Raw genomic sequence first — 18,408 nt, forward strand, 5'->3', positions numbered from 1 at the left:
AAGATCTTGAAAATCACCTTCTCGAGTATGAGGCTGAGGCTGGAACTCAGGCTGTGGTTTGAGAAGAAAAAGTTATGGTGGTTTTGCTTATGCTTGGTTGGAACAACTAAATCTATATTTTATGTGTAAAATAAATTAGGTGGTGATCATATAGGAAAGAAGTGTGAATGCGTGTATACATATTATATTTATATATATATATATATGCTTGTTCATCGTTTTGTCACCTAAATAAGAATGTCTTGAAGAGATTGCTGTGTGTATTTCCAGTTTGGCAAATATTTCCAAGCGTTTATTAATATTTGGCATGATCTGTTTCTCTTATGGGTGTTTTGTAAATTCATGGCACTACAAGAAAAAGGGGGTTTTACGCGGAAAAAAGATCGTCGCAAAAAACCGAATGTCATCATAAATAAAGTCTTTTGCGATGACATGTCATCGCAAATATTTCATGGCAAATAATATATTTGCGACGATAAAGTTTTGATATGTCGTCGCAAATATATTTGCGACGACAGTTGTCGCGAATAAGTTATCACGAATGTTCCGTCGAATATGTCATCGATGATGACGTGTCATAGGGCATTTGCGACGACATAGTGTCATCGCAAAAGTGTTTAAAACCAGTTTTCACCCGGTTTTGGACATAGCTTTCCAGGAACTTAGAAAATTTAGGATCCTGAAAAATTTTTCAAGACACATTCATTAACAAAACATTCTAACAGAGAACACAATCTATTAAATTTTCCAATACATTCATTAGAAACGATTACAAAACGCAACAAAAAAAAAAAAAAAAAAAAAGAACACAATCCATAAATTACTACATAAACACTTAATCCATAACTTCTGGAAGATATCCATAAGTTAACCAGATCTTGACCTTTGTCTCTGAGAAAACAAAAAAACCAGGGAAAAAAAAATTCGTGACCAATTGTTATGTAATCATAAAACTTATAAAAGAAAATAAAAGCATTAAAAAGAAAAATTATTAAGGTCTGAACATAAAAGCATTAAAAACAAAAAATGAAAATGAAAGAGAAGATGGACTTCAGCTTGAATTTTTAATTTGAATTGAGATGTGACTTTATATGAGAGTTTTTTTATTGTAGTAAAAAAATTAGATATGATTGTTTTTTAGAGCTTTTTACTGTAGCAAAACTCGAATTCTAAACCCGAATCGATGAAATAAACGGGATCTAAGTACTTAATCAGTATTTAACCACTACGTTGATAATAAAAAGAAAACCGACTATTTTCTTTATTTTACCCAATTTCGACCATTTATTAAAAAAAAAAAAAAAAACCCTGAAAAGGGCCAAACAAAACCAATTTTGATCAAACTAGCTAGCAGTGCGGAAACAATTCTAACCTTTGTCTTGAACACTCATACTGTTGAAAATTATTTTATCCCAAGACCAAACACTGCACATCATCCAAATATTCTAAATTTAAATGAAAAATTCAAAATTGCTAAAAGAAGAAATCATAAAAAATAAAAGAAAGAAATTAATTGTCACCACCCATAACCGCACTCAATGGTAAATTTATTAAGTCTTTCTAAAATGTAGATTCCTGTACAAATATGAAACTTTTGAAGGAATCCCCTAATTTCAATTCGATCAATAATTAACACCCACAATAAATATGTGTCGAAATGTCAAACATAGAGATAAGGCAAAATATCATAAAGGGGTGCTCATTATGCATCACTCATTTACATCCAACAATATTTAGCATCCCTCAATACAGATTCATTTAGGAATTTAATCCTAATACAAGTTCAAATAACTATTACACATAAAAGGAAATCCATAGTCTCGCTGGAGGGTATTACCAAGAGACAACTGAATACATTTTTGTAATCTAGCTATTATGACAATGTATACACCAATAGAAATACCAACTACTCGGTTTAAAATCAACAAAATAAAATAAGGATAATTGGCACAAATAGTCCCTAATCTATTTAATAGGTGTCAATTTAATTCTTATTTTTTTAATTTTGGAAAAATAACCACTAAACTCTTAAAGCGTTGACAATTTAAACTTTTCCGTCAAATTTCTTACGGGATTTTTTGAGAATTTAGTATTTCTTTTTTGTTTGAGAATTTCCATCAAGCAACCCCTAATCTATTTAGTATTTCTTTTTTTTTTCTTTTTTTTGAGAATTTAATTTAATTCTTGTTAAATTATAAATAATTTGTAATTTCACTAAAATACCCTTTCATATGAGGTCACATGCATTGCACGAGACACATTCTATTAAAAATTTGACAGAAAATTGCCAACGTTTTAAGAGTTTAAGGGTTGTTTTGCCAAAATTAAAAAAATAGAGACGAAATTGCCATTTACTAAATAAATTAGGGATCATATCTATCAATTACCCTAAAAAGAAATAGAGGAACATTAAAATAAATAAAATGTTCTATTAACAATTGATTTCCAAAAGCTCAATAATACCAAAAATAATGTTAATAATAAAAAAATAAAAAATAAAGCAAAAAATAATAATAAGAAAAAGAATCTATAACAACTAATAACAATCTCATAGTCCTCACATAATGGAAGAAAAGAGTCCATTATGCCCCAAATAAGCACCCCGTAGAAGAGTCCGGGTACCGATTTTTTGTGCCCGTTAGATAGTCCTCAAGGAGTAAGGCATAGATAGTGGTACTAATATAATACACAATGCCATTATGCCTTACAAATAAGCACCCCATTAAAGTTCATGTATTTATAGTAGCACAACTTATGGTAATAAATGTCCGTTGTGCCCAACGAATGAGCACCACGGAGTTTGGTAATAGTCCTAGAGTAATTTAACAAATGGCCATAAAACTATCTTACGGCACCGCGTAAGGTTATATTTAGTTTATGAATTTAAAGACTAACGAAATCACTTTCAAAGACCTCTGACTGAGTTAGTCAACTATAATTCATTCCTAACAAAATTTCAACATCCTATCTTATTAGGTTCATCAATCATAATTACTCGTAATCCACAAACAATTCCTACTGACAGTCAAAATTTCTTTGAACCACAATTATGAAATCTCTTATCTCCCACTTCACACCTCGAAACACACCGTTCTTATATAGAGAGAGGCACTTTCACATCTTCTTAACCAGGGAGAGGAACCCGAGTATTCGGTTTGATACCCTACTACTAATTCTTCTTCTGCTTCTGGTAAATCAAAGGGTAATCTTTCACATTCTGCTAAGGAAGAAATTAGAAAAATAATAAACCTTATAAGTTGACGCCACAAATTCCACCCCCAAAAACCATATTTTGATTGCGCCTCCCCAATCCTATTTCTTTTCTATTTCTTTGCTTCATCTATTTCTATTTGATTTAGGTTGATTCCAATCAATTTGAAATAATCGAAAGACGGATTAGCAACCGACGCTTTAGTCCACTCAGCCATCTCTCCCCCAATTAAAAAAGGATAATTATTTTGTTACATAAGTCAAAATAAGGTTTGAAAAAAGTCTTTTTTTTTAGTTTATTTATATAGTTTATTTTTATTTTTTTAAATAATATTTATAACTAAATAAAATAAAATAAAATCCCTCTTTAATTTTGTCCAAAGAAACCTTTTCTTTACAACAAAAAATTCATAACTTGCAAGAAACAAATCCAAACGTATTTTCGGTGCGCCATAGCTACAAGATGCGCCCCAAGAGCATTTTTATATCAATTCAGAATAATTATCTAATTAAATCATTAATCCACATTACAGTAATCAATCATAATAATAGAAAAGAGCAAAACTAATTTTTCAATACGAGATAAACGGCTAATTCATCAAGATATAGATAACCAAACTATACAATAAAAATTTAAAAGGATTTGAGTAGTCGAATTCCTACTGAAATGAGAATCTCGAAACTTTGCATTAACGAAGAACCCCATGCCCTTAAGAACGTACGACACAGCATTGATGATTCTTTGGTGTATTCATTCTAGCATGGGGAATGGTTTGAAGCCGATTTTAATTGACCCTCAAACACGGTTGGGAATTGGGATTACACTTAATACGGAGGGACCGGATGATAACTCTCCATATGTTTCAACTTCCCTACATATTGATGAGATTCACACTATGTTTGGTAGAGCGGAGAAGGGAGAGGAAAGAAATTTAAGGAAGGATTTTAGAAAGAAAAAGAGAATTTAAGTGTTTAGTAGAGTAGAAATGGGAAATTAAGAGAGTTGTAAATCTATAGGGCACACCACTTTTCATTCTTTCTAACTTTGGAAAAGAAATAGGAGAGAAAAAAATTTAACAAACAAAAAGAATGTAAAATAACTATTGTAACTATAAACTATTCATCATTTTAATATTTGTATAAGAGTATTGTTGTAAAATAATTTGGAGCCTGATTTGAGTGTAGTTCTTGAGTTGAATATGGGTTATAACTTGAGTTGAAGTTGTAACTTGAGTTTGTGTTTGAGTGAGTTCAAACTTAAAAGAACATGAACTTGAGCAAAGTTAGAACTCGAGTTGCCTTTTTCTGAGTTTTTGAGGCAAAAGAACATGCTTGTTGGATGTAAATGAGTGATGCATAATGAACGCCCATATATGATATTTTGTCTTATATCTATGTTTGACATGTGGACAGAGTTTTGCTAAAGTAAAAAGTTCTCACAAATTGTCACATCTAACTTCTTTCTTACAGTAAAAAATTCTCACATAAAATCACATCTCAACTCAAATTAAAAACTCAAATCAACGAACTAAACGGACCCTAAGTCTTTCTAAAATGTAGATTCCTGCACAAATATGAAACTTTTGAAGGAATCCCCTAATTTCAATCCGATCAATAACACCCACAATAATGTATCCACATGTCAAACATAGAGATAGGACAAAATATCATAAAGGGGCGTTCATTATGCATCACTCATTACATCCAATAATATTTAGTATCCCTCAATACAGATTCATTTATGAGATTAGATGTTCACCGACTACAATTATACTAATCTTATATTTTATTTCTAAAATGTTGTTTTATATTACGTTAAAGGAATTCACGAGATCAAGTAGCACTTTAAAATAATCCCGTTAAATCCAAGCACGTAATAGTATGGCATTAATAATTAAAGCTACAGGGAATTTCCTATTGGTATGACGATCTTCTATAAAAGGGTGTTAAGTGCATATACTTTTTCTCCCAACAAATCATCCTTCTTGTTCCTAGTCTTCTCTATTATCATATAGAAAAGGAAAAAAAAAAACAAAAAAACAAAAAAATGTCGTCTGATCTCTGTGGAAAGCTGGAGACAGATGTAGAAATCAAAGCTTCTCCCAAGAAGTTTCATGACATATTCAGGCACAGACCTCACCACATATCCAATCATTCAAGCGACAAAATTCATGGTTGTGAAATACATGAAGGTGAATGGGGGACTGTGGGCTCCGTCATCTTCTGGAACTACTTCCATGGTAATAATTATTAAATAAGCTCAAATAGTAATCTCCCTTTCTTCAGTGGTAGAAATTTTGATATTTTCATCTCATGATAATATAAAATTAAACAAGTTTTTATGGCAGCTAGAGAGATATGTGTGGTAGTATACTAGTGCATGTTTTTTTAGCATATAAAAGCAAATATATGAAAATCAACTCTTCCAAAATTTAACAAAAAATTTACTGGGAGTTAGACTGTTCAAAAATATTCATGACCACTTGTATGTAATATAATTTTAGAATATGATGGATAAACCTCATGATCCATCTTTCAGGTGACGTTTTGTTCACGGGTTCAGAACCATAGTTCGTGATTTTGATTTTTGAAATTTAAATTTTTTGTGAGAGAAAAACACTGTAGCGAACCAAGAATCATGATCCAGAATCAGGCCAAAACTCTCGAAACAAACGGACTATTAGGCCTCGTTCATTTCACCTATTCGAGTTTTCAGTTTTAAGTTTCTACAATTAAAAGCTCTCAGAAAATGTCACATCTAACTTTTTCTACTACAGTTAAAAGCTCTCAGAAAATATCACATCTCAGCTCGAATTAAAAATTCGAATCCGTAAAGCGAACAAGGCCCTAGTTGTTCACTTTGAATTTCAAAATATTATTATGTATGTGAAATTTAAACCTGATGTGTATGAAATCCTAGATGGGAAGCCGAGAGTCGCGAAGGAAATAGTTGAAGCCATAGATGAAGAGAAGAATTTAATCACTTTCACAGTGATTGAAGGAGACCTTATGGAGCACTTCAAGAGCTCCACTGCCACTATCCAAGCTAATCCCAAACCTGAGGGTGAGGGAAGCATTGTGCACTGGACTCTGGAGTATGAAAAGCATCATGGTGAAATTATAGACCCCCACACACTGCTTCAGTTTCTCGCTGATATCTCGAAAGATCTGGAAAATCACCTTCTCGAGTATGAGGCTGAGGCTGGAACTCAAGCTGTGGTTTGAGAAGAAAAAGTTATGGTGGTTTGCTTATGCTTGGTTGGAACAACTAAATCTTTATTTTATGTGTAAAATAAATTAGGTGGTGATCATCTATGAAAGAAGTGTGCATGCGTGTATACATATTATATATATATATATATTATATATATATATATATATATATATATATATGCGTGTATACATATTATATGTATATATGTGTGTGTGTATATATATATATGTATGTCTTGAGGAGATTGCTGTGTGTATTTCCAGTTTCGCAAATATTTCCAAGCGTTTATTAATATTTGGCATGATCTGTTTCTCTTATGGGTGTTTTGTAAATTCATGGCACTACAAGAAAAAGGGGTTTTACGCAGATAAAAAGTCATCGTAAAAAACCGAATGTCATCGCAAATAAAGTCTTTTGCGACGACATGTTGTTGTAAATTGTCGTCACAAATATTTCGGGGCAAATAATATATTCGCGACGACAAAGTTTTGATATGTCGTCGCAAATATATTTGCGACGACAATTGTCGCGAATAAGTCGTCACGTTCCGTCATAAATTACTACATAAACACAATCCATATATAACTTCTGGAAGATATCCATAAGTTAACCAGATCTTGACCTTTGTCTCTGAGAAAACAAAAAAACCAGGGAAAAAAAAATTCGTGACCAATTGTTATGTAATCATAAAACTTATAAAAGAAAATAAAAGCATTAAAAAGAAAAATTATAAAGGTCTGAAGATAAAAGCATTAAAAATAAAAAACAAAAATGAAAGAGACGATGGACTTCAGCTTGAATTTTTAATTTGAATTGAGATGTGACATTATATGAGAGTTTTTTTATTGTAGTAAAAAAATTAGATATGATTGTTTTTTAAAGCTTTTTACTGTAGCAAAACTCGAATTCTAAACCCGAATCGATAAAATTAACGGGATCTAAGTACTTAATTAGTAATTAACCACTAAGTTGATAATAAAAAGAAAACCGACTATTTTCTTTATTTTATCCAATTTGGACCATTTATTAAAAAAAAAAAAAAAAAACCCTGAAAAGGGCCAAACAAAACCAATTTTGATCAAATTAGCTAGCAGTGCGGAAACAATTCTAACCTTTGTCTTGAACACTCATACTGTTGAAAATTATTTTATCCCAAGACCAAACACTGCACATCATCCAAATATTCTAAATTTAAATGAAAAATTCAAAATTGCTAAAAGAAGAAATCATAAAAAATAAAAGAAAGAAATTAATTGTCACCACCCATAACCGCACTCAATGGTAAATTTATTAAGTCTTTCTAAAATGTAGATTCCTGCTCAAATATGAAACTTTTGAAGGAATCCCCTAATTTCAATTCGATCAATAATTAACACCCACAATAAATATGTGTCGAAATGTCAAACATAGAGATAAGACAAAATATCATAAAGGGGCGCTCATTATGCATCACTCATTTACATCCAACAATATTTAGTATCCCTCAATACAGATTCATTTAGGAATTTAATCCTATAATACAAGTTCAAATAACTATTACACATAAAAGGAAATCCATAGCCTCGCTGGAGGGTATTACCAAGAGACAACTGAAAACATTTTTGTAATCTAGCTATTTTGACAATCTATACACCACCTGAAGGAAAAGGGGGAGGTGATTCAAGCCCAATAGAAATACCGACTGCTCGGTTTAAAATGAACAAAATAAAATAAGCATAATTGGCACAATTAATCTATAATCTATGTAGTAAGTGTCATTTTAATCTCTATTCTTTTAATTTTGAAAAAACAATCCCTAAACTCTTAAAATGTTGGCAATTTAAATATTTCTGTCAAATTTCTCATGGGATTTTTTGAGAATTTAGTATTTCTTTTTTGTTTGAGAATTTCCGTCAAACAATCCCTAATCTATTTAGTATTTCTTTTTTTTTTCTTTTTTTTTTGAGAAAATAATTTAATTCTTGTTACATTATAAATAATTTGTTATTTCACTAAAATACCCTTTCATATGAGGTCACATGCATTACACAAGACACATTCTATTAAAAATTTGACAGAAAATTGTCAACGTTTCAAGAGTTTAAGGGTTGTTTTGTCAAAATTAAAAAAAAAAAAAAAAAGTAGAGATGAAACTGTCATTTAGTAAATAGATTAGGGATCATATGTGTCAATTACCCTAAAATTAAACAGAGAAACATTAAAATAATTAAGTGGACGTTTAGTTCACAGATTTAAAACTATTCTCGATTTACGTGTAATTTTTATATGAGAAGATACTACAGCAAGTCCTACACGTGAGCACCCCATTGAGAATCCTTGTATTTGTAGTACTAGCACCACTTATGGTAATAAATGTCCGTTGTGCTCAATGAGTGAGCACCACGGAGTTTGGTATTAGTCCTAGAGTAATCTTACAAATGGCCATAAAACTATCTTACGGCACCGCCAAAGGTTATATTGAGTTTCTGAATTTAAGAACTAACAAAATCACTCTCGAAGACCTGTGACTCAGTTAGTCAACTATAATTAATTCCTAACAAAATTTCGGCAGCATAACGACTATATTTTCAATAAACAAAAAATTCATAACTTGCAAGAAAGAAATTCAAAAGTATTTTCGGCGCTCGCTATATCTGCAAGACGTGCCCCCTGATCATTTTAATATTAATTCAGAATAATAAAAAAATAGCAAAACTAATTTTTTAATACGAGATAAACGCATAATTCATCAAGTTATAGATAAGAAAACTATACAATAAAAATTTAAAAGGTCGTACCGAAATGAGAATCTCGAAACTTTGCATTAACGAAGAACCCCATGACCTTAAGGACGTACGACACAGCATTGATGGTTCTTCGGTGTATTCATGAATATATTCCATCCGAAGCCCAAATATTGCACACCTATATTAGCAACGCAAAATTAATAACAAGCCTCACCGACAGCCATACATATTCATCTTATAGCTGTCACTTACAGGAAGCATCTGAATAAATATTCAAAAATATATTAGGTGCGTTTGAAACTCGTTCCAAAATGATTTTGAGTAGTTTCAGAAGCGTGGGGGAGGGCAGTCTCCAACGCCGCCGAGGTGTGATTCTTCGGCACAGGAGATCGAAGCTCCATTGCCACAGGAGGTTTCTTCAATCGGTCCGGTGAGGGAGTTGATTTGGTATTGTGATGCTTTTCCAATTCCCTGGACACCGTTGGAGATCCAGCGGACTTCAGCCTTTGCTGTTGATTGTTGTTGTTGTTCAGAGGAGAGAGATCGTGTGTGAGAGAAGTGAAGGGCAGAGAAGAAAATAGAAATGGAAAATTGAAAACGAGTTTATTTCATTTTCAGAATGACGGTGTTTTTTGGGAAAAATACAAAAATGATTTTGTTTTCATTTTTGGTTCATTGTTAAACCAAACACCATTTTTATGCCGTTTTTATTTTTCCCTCCTCGAAAAACGTGAAAACATTTTTAAAAAGGAAAACAAACAAGCACATTATCTTGGCCCCCTAGTGGCGGATGCCGGACCAAAACTAGGTTTTGCAAAAATCTAAAATTTCTCATGCTTTAATCTAATTTATTTATTTATTTATTTTTGCTGAGAAGTATTTTAGATTTTTTGTGTTTTGAGTAAATTTACATATAAATATTTGTTTTTTTTACAGTCTTAAAACAGTTTCGCAAAGGGTACTTTGGCCATTTTTGAAAAGTTTTAGCTTGCGAGTTTAATGTTTGGGAGTTTAGTAAGTTTTTAAGAATACATTGATAATCATAGTATTCACAAAAAGGGATAGATGATGCGGTGTATAAGGATCTAGTCTTTACGGCGCGTTGGGAACATCTCAAAGTCAAATAAAGCAATTTTTTTGATTTTAATGAGTTCTTTTGGCGATGTCGGATTTAGATCAAACATATGTGTTTTCTAGTAACTTTTGTTTTCATATTAAGTTGACCGAGTAAATTCAGATTCCAGTTCCGATTGCGTTTTCTTTTTCTTTATGTCTAGTAGTTTTAATTTTAGTTTCCAGCTCAAAATATGGAAAATTTCATTTTTTTCATTATTTTTAATTATAGAATAGGCTAATTTTCAGCTTTTGTTTTGCCTATCTATATGGAGTCCTCTTATAATGAATACCAGTCTAATTTTAATAAAATTTCATATTTTCCTCTAAATTTTCCTTCTTCAAAATTCTAGTATTGTGTGTAAATCAATGGTTTTTAAAAGCATTTTTCTGATATTCTGTGTGAATAAACAGGTTAATTGATTTACCCTTTTATTCTACCGTTTCGTTCTTCCTTTAATTAAGCTTTCGCTACCTCAATAAAGCATGACATGATTTTGATAAGATAAGTTTAGGTATTTTGATGATTTTGAAAATTCATTACTTACAGTGAAGGTCACAAAATAGTTAGTGTGATCATATGCATCCTCTTGACTTTCATCCGAGTCATCACTCCACGTTGATACCATTGCATCCTTGTTTCTCTTCTTGAGAGTGATTGCACATTCCGCTTGTATATGTCCGAACCCTTCACACTCTCGACATTGTATGCCCTTGTTTCTTTTCTTTTCTTCAAAACGCTAAGAGTTAAAAGTTTTCTTTTAAGAATTTCTGTTCTTTGAATTTTCTCCGATTCCACCTTTCTTGTTAATCTTTCTCAGCATTTTGTTCAAGTTTTTTGTGAGTAATGCAAGAGACTCATTCATGTCCTCCTCTTTGATGGACCAGTCTTCATAATCTGCTTGAAGGGCAATTACTCTACTTTTCTTTTGATCTTTAAAATTCATTTCAAAGGTTTGAAGATTACCTATAAGTTCATCAAGTATCATTTTCTCCACGTTTTTTGCTTCTTCGATGGTTGTCACTTTATAAGCAAAACGTGCTGGAAGTGACCTCAAGGTCTTCTTCACCAATTTGGCATCAGAATATTTTTCTCCAAGGGCAAAGGCTTCATTGGCAATATCACAAAGTTTTGAGTTGAAATCAGCAATGCACTCATCCTCCTCCATTCGTAAACATTCAAAGCAAGTTATGAGCATTTGAAACTTTGAAGCCTTCATAGTATCCGTACCTTCATGCGCAGTTTGAAGAATGTCCCAAGCTTCTTTTGCGGTTTCACACGTGGAAATCAATTTAAATTCATTGACATCCACAACATTGAAGATGCCATTTAATACTTTTGAATTGTTGTTTGCCAGCTTGTCCTCATCACTAGACCATTCTTCCTCTGGCTTTGGAATAGTAATGTCTTTATTATCTTTAGTTGTTGGATGTGTCCAACCAGTTAAGATAGATCTTCATGCCTTCTCATCAATCGCTTTAATGAAAGCTTTCATGCGAGCCTTCCAATAAGGGTAATTAAACCCTTCCAGAAACATTGGTTTGTTCACCGATCGTCATTCTCTCATGACATGCATACCTGCAAAGACAACCAGTACACAAAGATCTCACTGAAATACACGTCAGTGACCCTCTCTGATACCAAATGTAAGTACCGGTTTTGTGTCTTGAAATACTTTATAAGATAATATAAATTATACAAAGATGTAAATTTAATGAACACAAGAGAAATGGTATCGCGGTTCGGTTAACAACATACTCCGCGGGGCCTCACCCAGAGAATGATCAATCCACTAAGAACTTTTTAGAACTCAATTGGTCTTAAACTACCCGAGACTCCCTCTCTAAGAAGACGCCTATGAACTTGTAATTTTCCTATGGACTTGACCAGCGAGATCCCCTCGACTCTTTACTTTGGAATCCCTCCAACTAAGTTTTTCGCTCTAAAAACACTCTCAAATCATTTCTCTTGAATGAAAGCACAAGCACTCACCTATCTCACGACACATCAATGACAACAACAAAGGCCTAACTTTACTGGAGAAATTCTTTGAATAAATAGGCAGAAAGATCACAGCTTGACGACATCTTCATTTAATCCGCAGAATCAAATCTGTTGCAAATCCTTCTTGCAACAATTACTGCAACATAGCTGTTACAGATATCTTTCTTAAAACCAGACGAATCAATCATCATTAAGTCTGAATCTTTCCAAATCTGATACTCGAACCTAGACACATTCTTAGGAAACAAAGAAAGATTATCCAGATACGAAATCATAATCGAATATCAATCAAATCAATTTTCTCTCTTTGGATCATTAGTTGACTTTCAAAAACCAGAAACTAAATCATGATTCCAGATCTTTTGAAACCTACCATAAGAAACTTACCACCAGCACATCTATTTTCAAATGTAACCAGCTAGCCAAGTATTCCCAAAATAATACTAAATAATTACAATTAGAATCAATACGAAGTTTGGGAAACAAATCCCAACAATCTCCCCCTTTGGCATTGTTTTGGCAACACTAATAAAAGTAACTAAAACATGATTCTTTTAGTTTTGTCAAAAAACAAACAAACCCAAAGATTCCAAAGAGTAATTCCCCAGAACAAACACCACCACTACATGCTCCCCCTTTTTGACACAAAGAATGCTCAAAGGTAACGACTGTTAGCTAGCAGTATGAGAGGATAAAGCAGGACCTTGAGCAGGAAAAGGTACTGGAACAGTGGAAGGAGCACGACTGTGCTGCGGAGCAGTTGAGGCAGAAACTGGATCAAATGAGGCCAACAGTGTCAAAAGCTCTGACTCTTTGATAGTGAGACGAAGTTGTTCCTCAGTAAGTTTCTATTTTTGGTCCTGAACCTATTGCAACTCCGAAGACAAAAACTTGAAAATTCAGGTTTGAGCGCCTGTTGCAGAACTTGTTGAAACACCAGGTGCAGAAGCAGCTTGCTCCCCCTTAGTATCATCTAGACGTTGTTCTTTCAGCAATTTTGGAGAAATCTTCATCGGAGCTCGTGGTTGAATAATAGAATATGTTTCTTCAATGAGGTCTGGTTGTTGTGAAGTATAAATACCATAAATTAAGCAAGGAAATGGAAGAATTTTTGTGCTAACCGGAGCATTGACATATGAAACAACAACTTCAGAGATATGCCTGCCCAAATCAAAAGTAGTGCCTATACCCAAGAGATATAACAAGAAGGCTAAATCTCTAGTCACAGTGGTCGATGCAACGAGGGAAGCCAGTTTGTCAGAGTAATTTTGTGAAGCACAGAATACTTGACAGTGAGCTCTGCTGATCTAAGAAGTCTAGACCAACTGATATTCTTTCCAGTGAGCTCTGAGGCAACAACATTCATATCCGCATCTCGGTCAAGCTCCCTGGTTGTGTCAGACTTAAGATTTGGGCAGCCTAGATAGTCATGGATAATAATTGGGGAAAATGACAAACATGATTCCGTACATATATCAATCCAGACCGTGGGGATTTAGGATTTGCAATTTTTTGGTCAAGATTAGCATAAAACTCATAGATGAGAGTACTTGTGAAAGCACTAGCCGTAGAAATTGTCACTATCATCTTAACAGAAGTGAGTTTTTCTATTACAGAATCTTGAATATCCTTATAGTTACCCCAACGTATGGTTCTTTCAGATAAAATCTTCCTACCACAAATCAAATTCCAAGTCTCTCTGTTCTTCTCAGAATAAACTTGCTTTGAAAAGGCTTTAGAAAGAACATACTGACCGGAAGCACGAGTCCGCTTTGTTGCAGATGGTGTTTCAACAGGATCTCCAACAGGGGTCTTTGACCTTTTTGGGGTGGATTTTTTGTTGACTGGCTTTGTTTTTAAAAGACGACGCTTTTTGGCTTTTGTCTTCTCCTTTGGAGACTTGGACTTGGCGGGAAGAGATTCTTTTGCACAAGTCCTTTCGGCGGGAACACCTTTATCACCAAGGGACTTCTGTGGCTAGACTTCATCCTGTTCTGAAATTATTGTTGAAGCTTGCAGGTTCTGAGTGCTTCGCGTGAATCTAACCTATTTCTACATTGGAGCTCCATCTTTAAACTGTCACCACTTTCTCGTCGAAGGAACAAAGGGATGAGAGGTTGCGGATTCTTCTCTGAACGGACCTCACTTAAATGAAGAAGATGTACCTTCAGGAGACATCATCTGTGCGACAAAGATTGGGTCCTAGACCACGATTCCCCGAGGATCGATAATTGCAAGTGGCTCTGGGAAAAATGAATCTTGAGAATATGAAGACGGTGGCGATGATGAGAGCGACGGCGATGTTGGAATGTGAAAGGGTGGCGGCGGTCTTACATCGAAGTCGGAAGAACTTGAGGAAGATGACTGGGCTTTGTGAGTTTTTTCAAGGTGGCAAGGATTTTCCATGGTTTCAGCAAAAAACTCAAGGTGGCAGTAGAGGAATCGGCAAAAGGAGTGAAGAAATTTGGAGAACATATGAGCAAAGGTTAGGGCAACTCTTTAAACCTAAACACTTTATATGAGTATTCGAGATACATAAGAAAAACATCCCCCTTTTTTATTATCATTTTTTATTTTTATCTATTTATAGAAACTACTGAAAATAATATATGCTTAGAGTAATATTCATTCAAAGTTATGTTCAAAAATCAAATATGTACCATTTGAAATTGCTCAGTACATTCAAATTTTATGTATATGAACCAAGTGTGTATGTAAAAATTTCACAAACATTCATCTTTGAACCTTTATCTCAGCACTTTAATATCTGGACATGATATAGCCTGTTCAAACTGACATGTTCGTCTAATCATCTTGCATAATTTTTGTTTTTTATATATATAGGGCCTTTTACTCTAGCACCAAGGCAACTCTTTTCACATGGTAGATCGTCTCTACATATTGGTGATACATAGGCCTAAATTACTCAAGGATAGCTTCACACAAGATATAGGTAGCTTTTCCCCTTATTTTTTTTATTACCTGCATTTCTTCTTTCTAGACCGTGATGATTAGAGTTCAGGAATAGAAATTAATCCCAAGTCATAGAAAAATCAAGACCCATTAATTATTCTGCTTAAAATGCAGTGTTCTAAACAAAATATTGTGAAATTGTGCAAAGGGAACATTGGTTCACATAAGAAAGTCAAAATATTGAGAAAATCAAATTCCAAATTATCAAACTAAACATAACATATCATGAACTATACTCACAGAACACATATACCCAGAGCTTTCCTCATAGACTCGTATTTTACTGCATCAAGAGCCTTGGTAAATATGTCAACCAGTTGCTTCTCTATAGCAACATAGTCAAGAACAATTATTCTCTTATCAACCAAATCTCGAATAAAATCGTATCGAATATCAATGTGTTTAGTTCTAGAGTGATGTACAGGATTCTTTGAAATGTTTATTGCACTCATATTGTCACAATAAACACTTAAAGTATCTTGTAAAATACCATAATCTTTGAACATTTGTTTCATCCATAACAATTGAGTACAACAACTCCATGTCGCTATGTATTCTGCTTCTGCCGTGGATAGGGAGATAGAATTCTGTTTCTTGTTGTACCATGAAACCATGTTGTTTCCTAAGAAAAAACATCCTCCTGCTGTGCTTTTTCTATCATCTACATTTCCAACCGAGTCAGCATCACTATAACCTGCAAGATTAGAATTTGTATCCTTTGAATACCAAATGCTGTGATTTGCCGTGCCTTTCAGATATCGAATGATCCTCTTTACCGCTGCCAAATGTGATTCCTTTGGATCTGCCTAGTACCTAGCACACACACCAACACTAAAACAAATATCAGGTCTACTGGCTATGAGATAAAGTAGACTACCAATCATGCTCTTATAGAGACTTGGATCAATTGACATTCCTCCTTCATCCTTGATTAATTTGACTGTGGAACGCATTGGGGTTCTCATGTCTTTTGTTTTGTCAAGACCGAATCTCTTTACTAGGTTGTTTGCATACTTTGCTTGTGAGAAAAAAATCCCATCATGCACCTGTTTCACCTACAATCCTAGAAAATAATCATGCCACTGTTTCTCCAACCATACTCATCTCAAATTCTTTCTTCATTTGATTGACAAACTCATTAATCTTGACCTGTGAAGTAGATCCAAAAACAATGTCATCAACATAGATTTGTGCAATAATCATGCCAGTTTTGAATTGTTTAATGAACAAAGTTTTATCTACTCCCCCTCGCTTGTATCCATTCTCAATTAAAAAATTTGTTAATCTTTCATACCATGCTCGGGGAGCCTGCTTTAGTCCATAGAGAGCCTTTTTTATATGAAACACATAATCAGGATGATATGGGTCTTCAAAACTTTTTGGCTGCTCAACATAGACTTCCTCATTTAAAAAATCATTCAAGAAGGCACTCTTTACATCCATTTGATAGAGTTTGAAATCTAGAAGACATGCAATAGACAAAAGTAGTCTTATAGATTCAAGCCTAGCAACTGGTGCAGATGTTTCATCAAAGTCTATGCCTTCAACCTGTGTGTACCCTTGTGCAACTAACCTAGCTTTGTTTCGAACAATTGTACCAAATTCATCAGATTTATTTTTAAAAATCCATTTCGTTCCAATGACATTTGAATCTTTTAGTCTAGGCACAAGAGTCCACACATCATTTCTAACAAATTGCTCTAATTCTTTCTACATTGCATTAATCCACTCATCATGAAGTAAGGCCTCTTTGACATTTTTAGGCTCAATTTGAGAGGTAAAGCAAACATACCTAACCATTTCATCATACATTTTTCTTGGTTGTTCCCTTGTTCGAATTCCTTCATTAAGATCTCCAATGATCTTCTCCGAGGGGTATTTTTTTGAACCCTTGCATATGGCATTTTTCTTACTGGATCCGCAATGTCAAATTCTGTAGAAACAACATTTTATGTATGATGTTCATTCTTTGCTGATTCAACTATTACAGACTCTGTTACAACACTATCTGTAACATGTTTATCTCCAGAATGTTTGACATTATCTCTTTCTTCCGTATTCCCAGTTTTATCAGCAAAGTTGGTGATCTGTTCTTCCCTGGAAAATTCAGACAAGTCTTTGTAGTCATCAAAAACTACATTAGTTGACTCCATGATAGTTTGTGATCTCATGTTGTACATGTTGGGAATAGTGTCCTAGAATCATGAGATGTAAAAGGATATTTATTATTTATTTAATAAAATAGTTTATTCATATATGAGAGAAAAGGTTCATAAGATAATAGGTCATGACATAAGCTGCTTTGTTAACTGACAGTTGATTTATAATTTTCCAGAGTAGCTCTTTGCAGATGTTGGAATACTTGCAATTGAACATGCTGATTTTGCATAATTTCAATGACCATTGTTTTTTTAGTTCTAATACAAGTCCTTTATGTAGTACTCTGCTTATGCTTATTTGTTTTAATCCAGGGAGTGCTAAGAATGTCTACTACTGGGAAAAGGAAGTTATGTAAAAAGGGATTTGCAATTGAAGATAAAGACCGGCAATTAGTTCTTGACTCACCAGCAAGGAATACTAGAAGCTATGCAAAACTTTGAAGGGGTATGAAAACCCTCTACTTAGTACCAATTTGTTTTAAGCATACCATTATATGTAGACTACATGCTCATATACTTAAAAGTATTTAGGTGTAGCTGTGAAGTATCTATAATCTTTAATGTAGTTTCTCAACGATTTTGACGTAGCTTCTCAAAGGTTAGTATTCTTTTATCTCTGACTCTCATGATTGTATGTCCATTACTGAAAATGTGACATACTTTGGACATTAGAATTTCAATTGTGTTGTTACTTGGCAATCAAGATGAAATTTATTTTGCTGGACTAATTTTGTGATAGGTCAATAGTTGCTTTGCTGGAGGAGATGACCTTTTTGTTGGAGCATTTTGTCAAGATGCATTATTTACTTAACCGTTTCACTTGGCTAGACGTTTTGGATACTTTGATATCTCTAGCTATGTCAATTTTATTTTCCGATTTGTGCTTTAATTTCTTTCTTGTTCTTTTTTTTTGGGTGATAGTATCCCAACGAGTCACCTCAGATTAATCTTATAGAGTCAAAGGGTCTTGATGAACAAAGGCAAAAGCTTTGAGTGACTTACATCCGA

The 18,408-nt window shown here is 33.6% G+C and overlaps 1 protein-coding gene across 1 annotated transcript; it reads left to right on the top strand.

The window, feature by feature from the left end:
* Nucleotides 1–5,158: 5,158 nt before the first annotated feature.
* LOC21412524 (MLP-like protein 43) lies at nucleotides 5,159–6,561 on the top strand. Its single transcript, XM_024172260.1, has 2 exons — nucleotides 5,159–5,450; nucleotides 6,131–6,561. The coding sequence occupies exons 1-2, from the start codon at nucleotides 5,258–5,260 to the stop codon at nucleotides 6,433–6,435; spliced, it is 498 nt and encodes a 165-aa protein (XP_024028028.1). The 5' UTR covers nucleotides 5,159–5,257; the 3' UTR covers nucleotides 6,436–6,561.
* Nucleotides 6,562–18,408: the final 11,847 nt, after the last annotated feature.

The sequence above is a fragment of the Morus notabilis genome, unplaced genomic scaffold, assembly GCF_000414095.1.
Source record: "Morus notabilis unplaced genomic scaffold, ASM41409v2 Scaffold831, whole genome shotgun sequence".
NCBI lineage: Eukaryota > Viridiplantae > Streptophyta > Magnoliopsida > Rosales > Moraceae > Morus > Morus notabilis.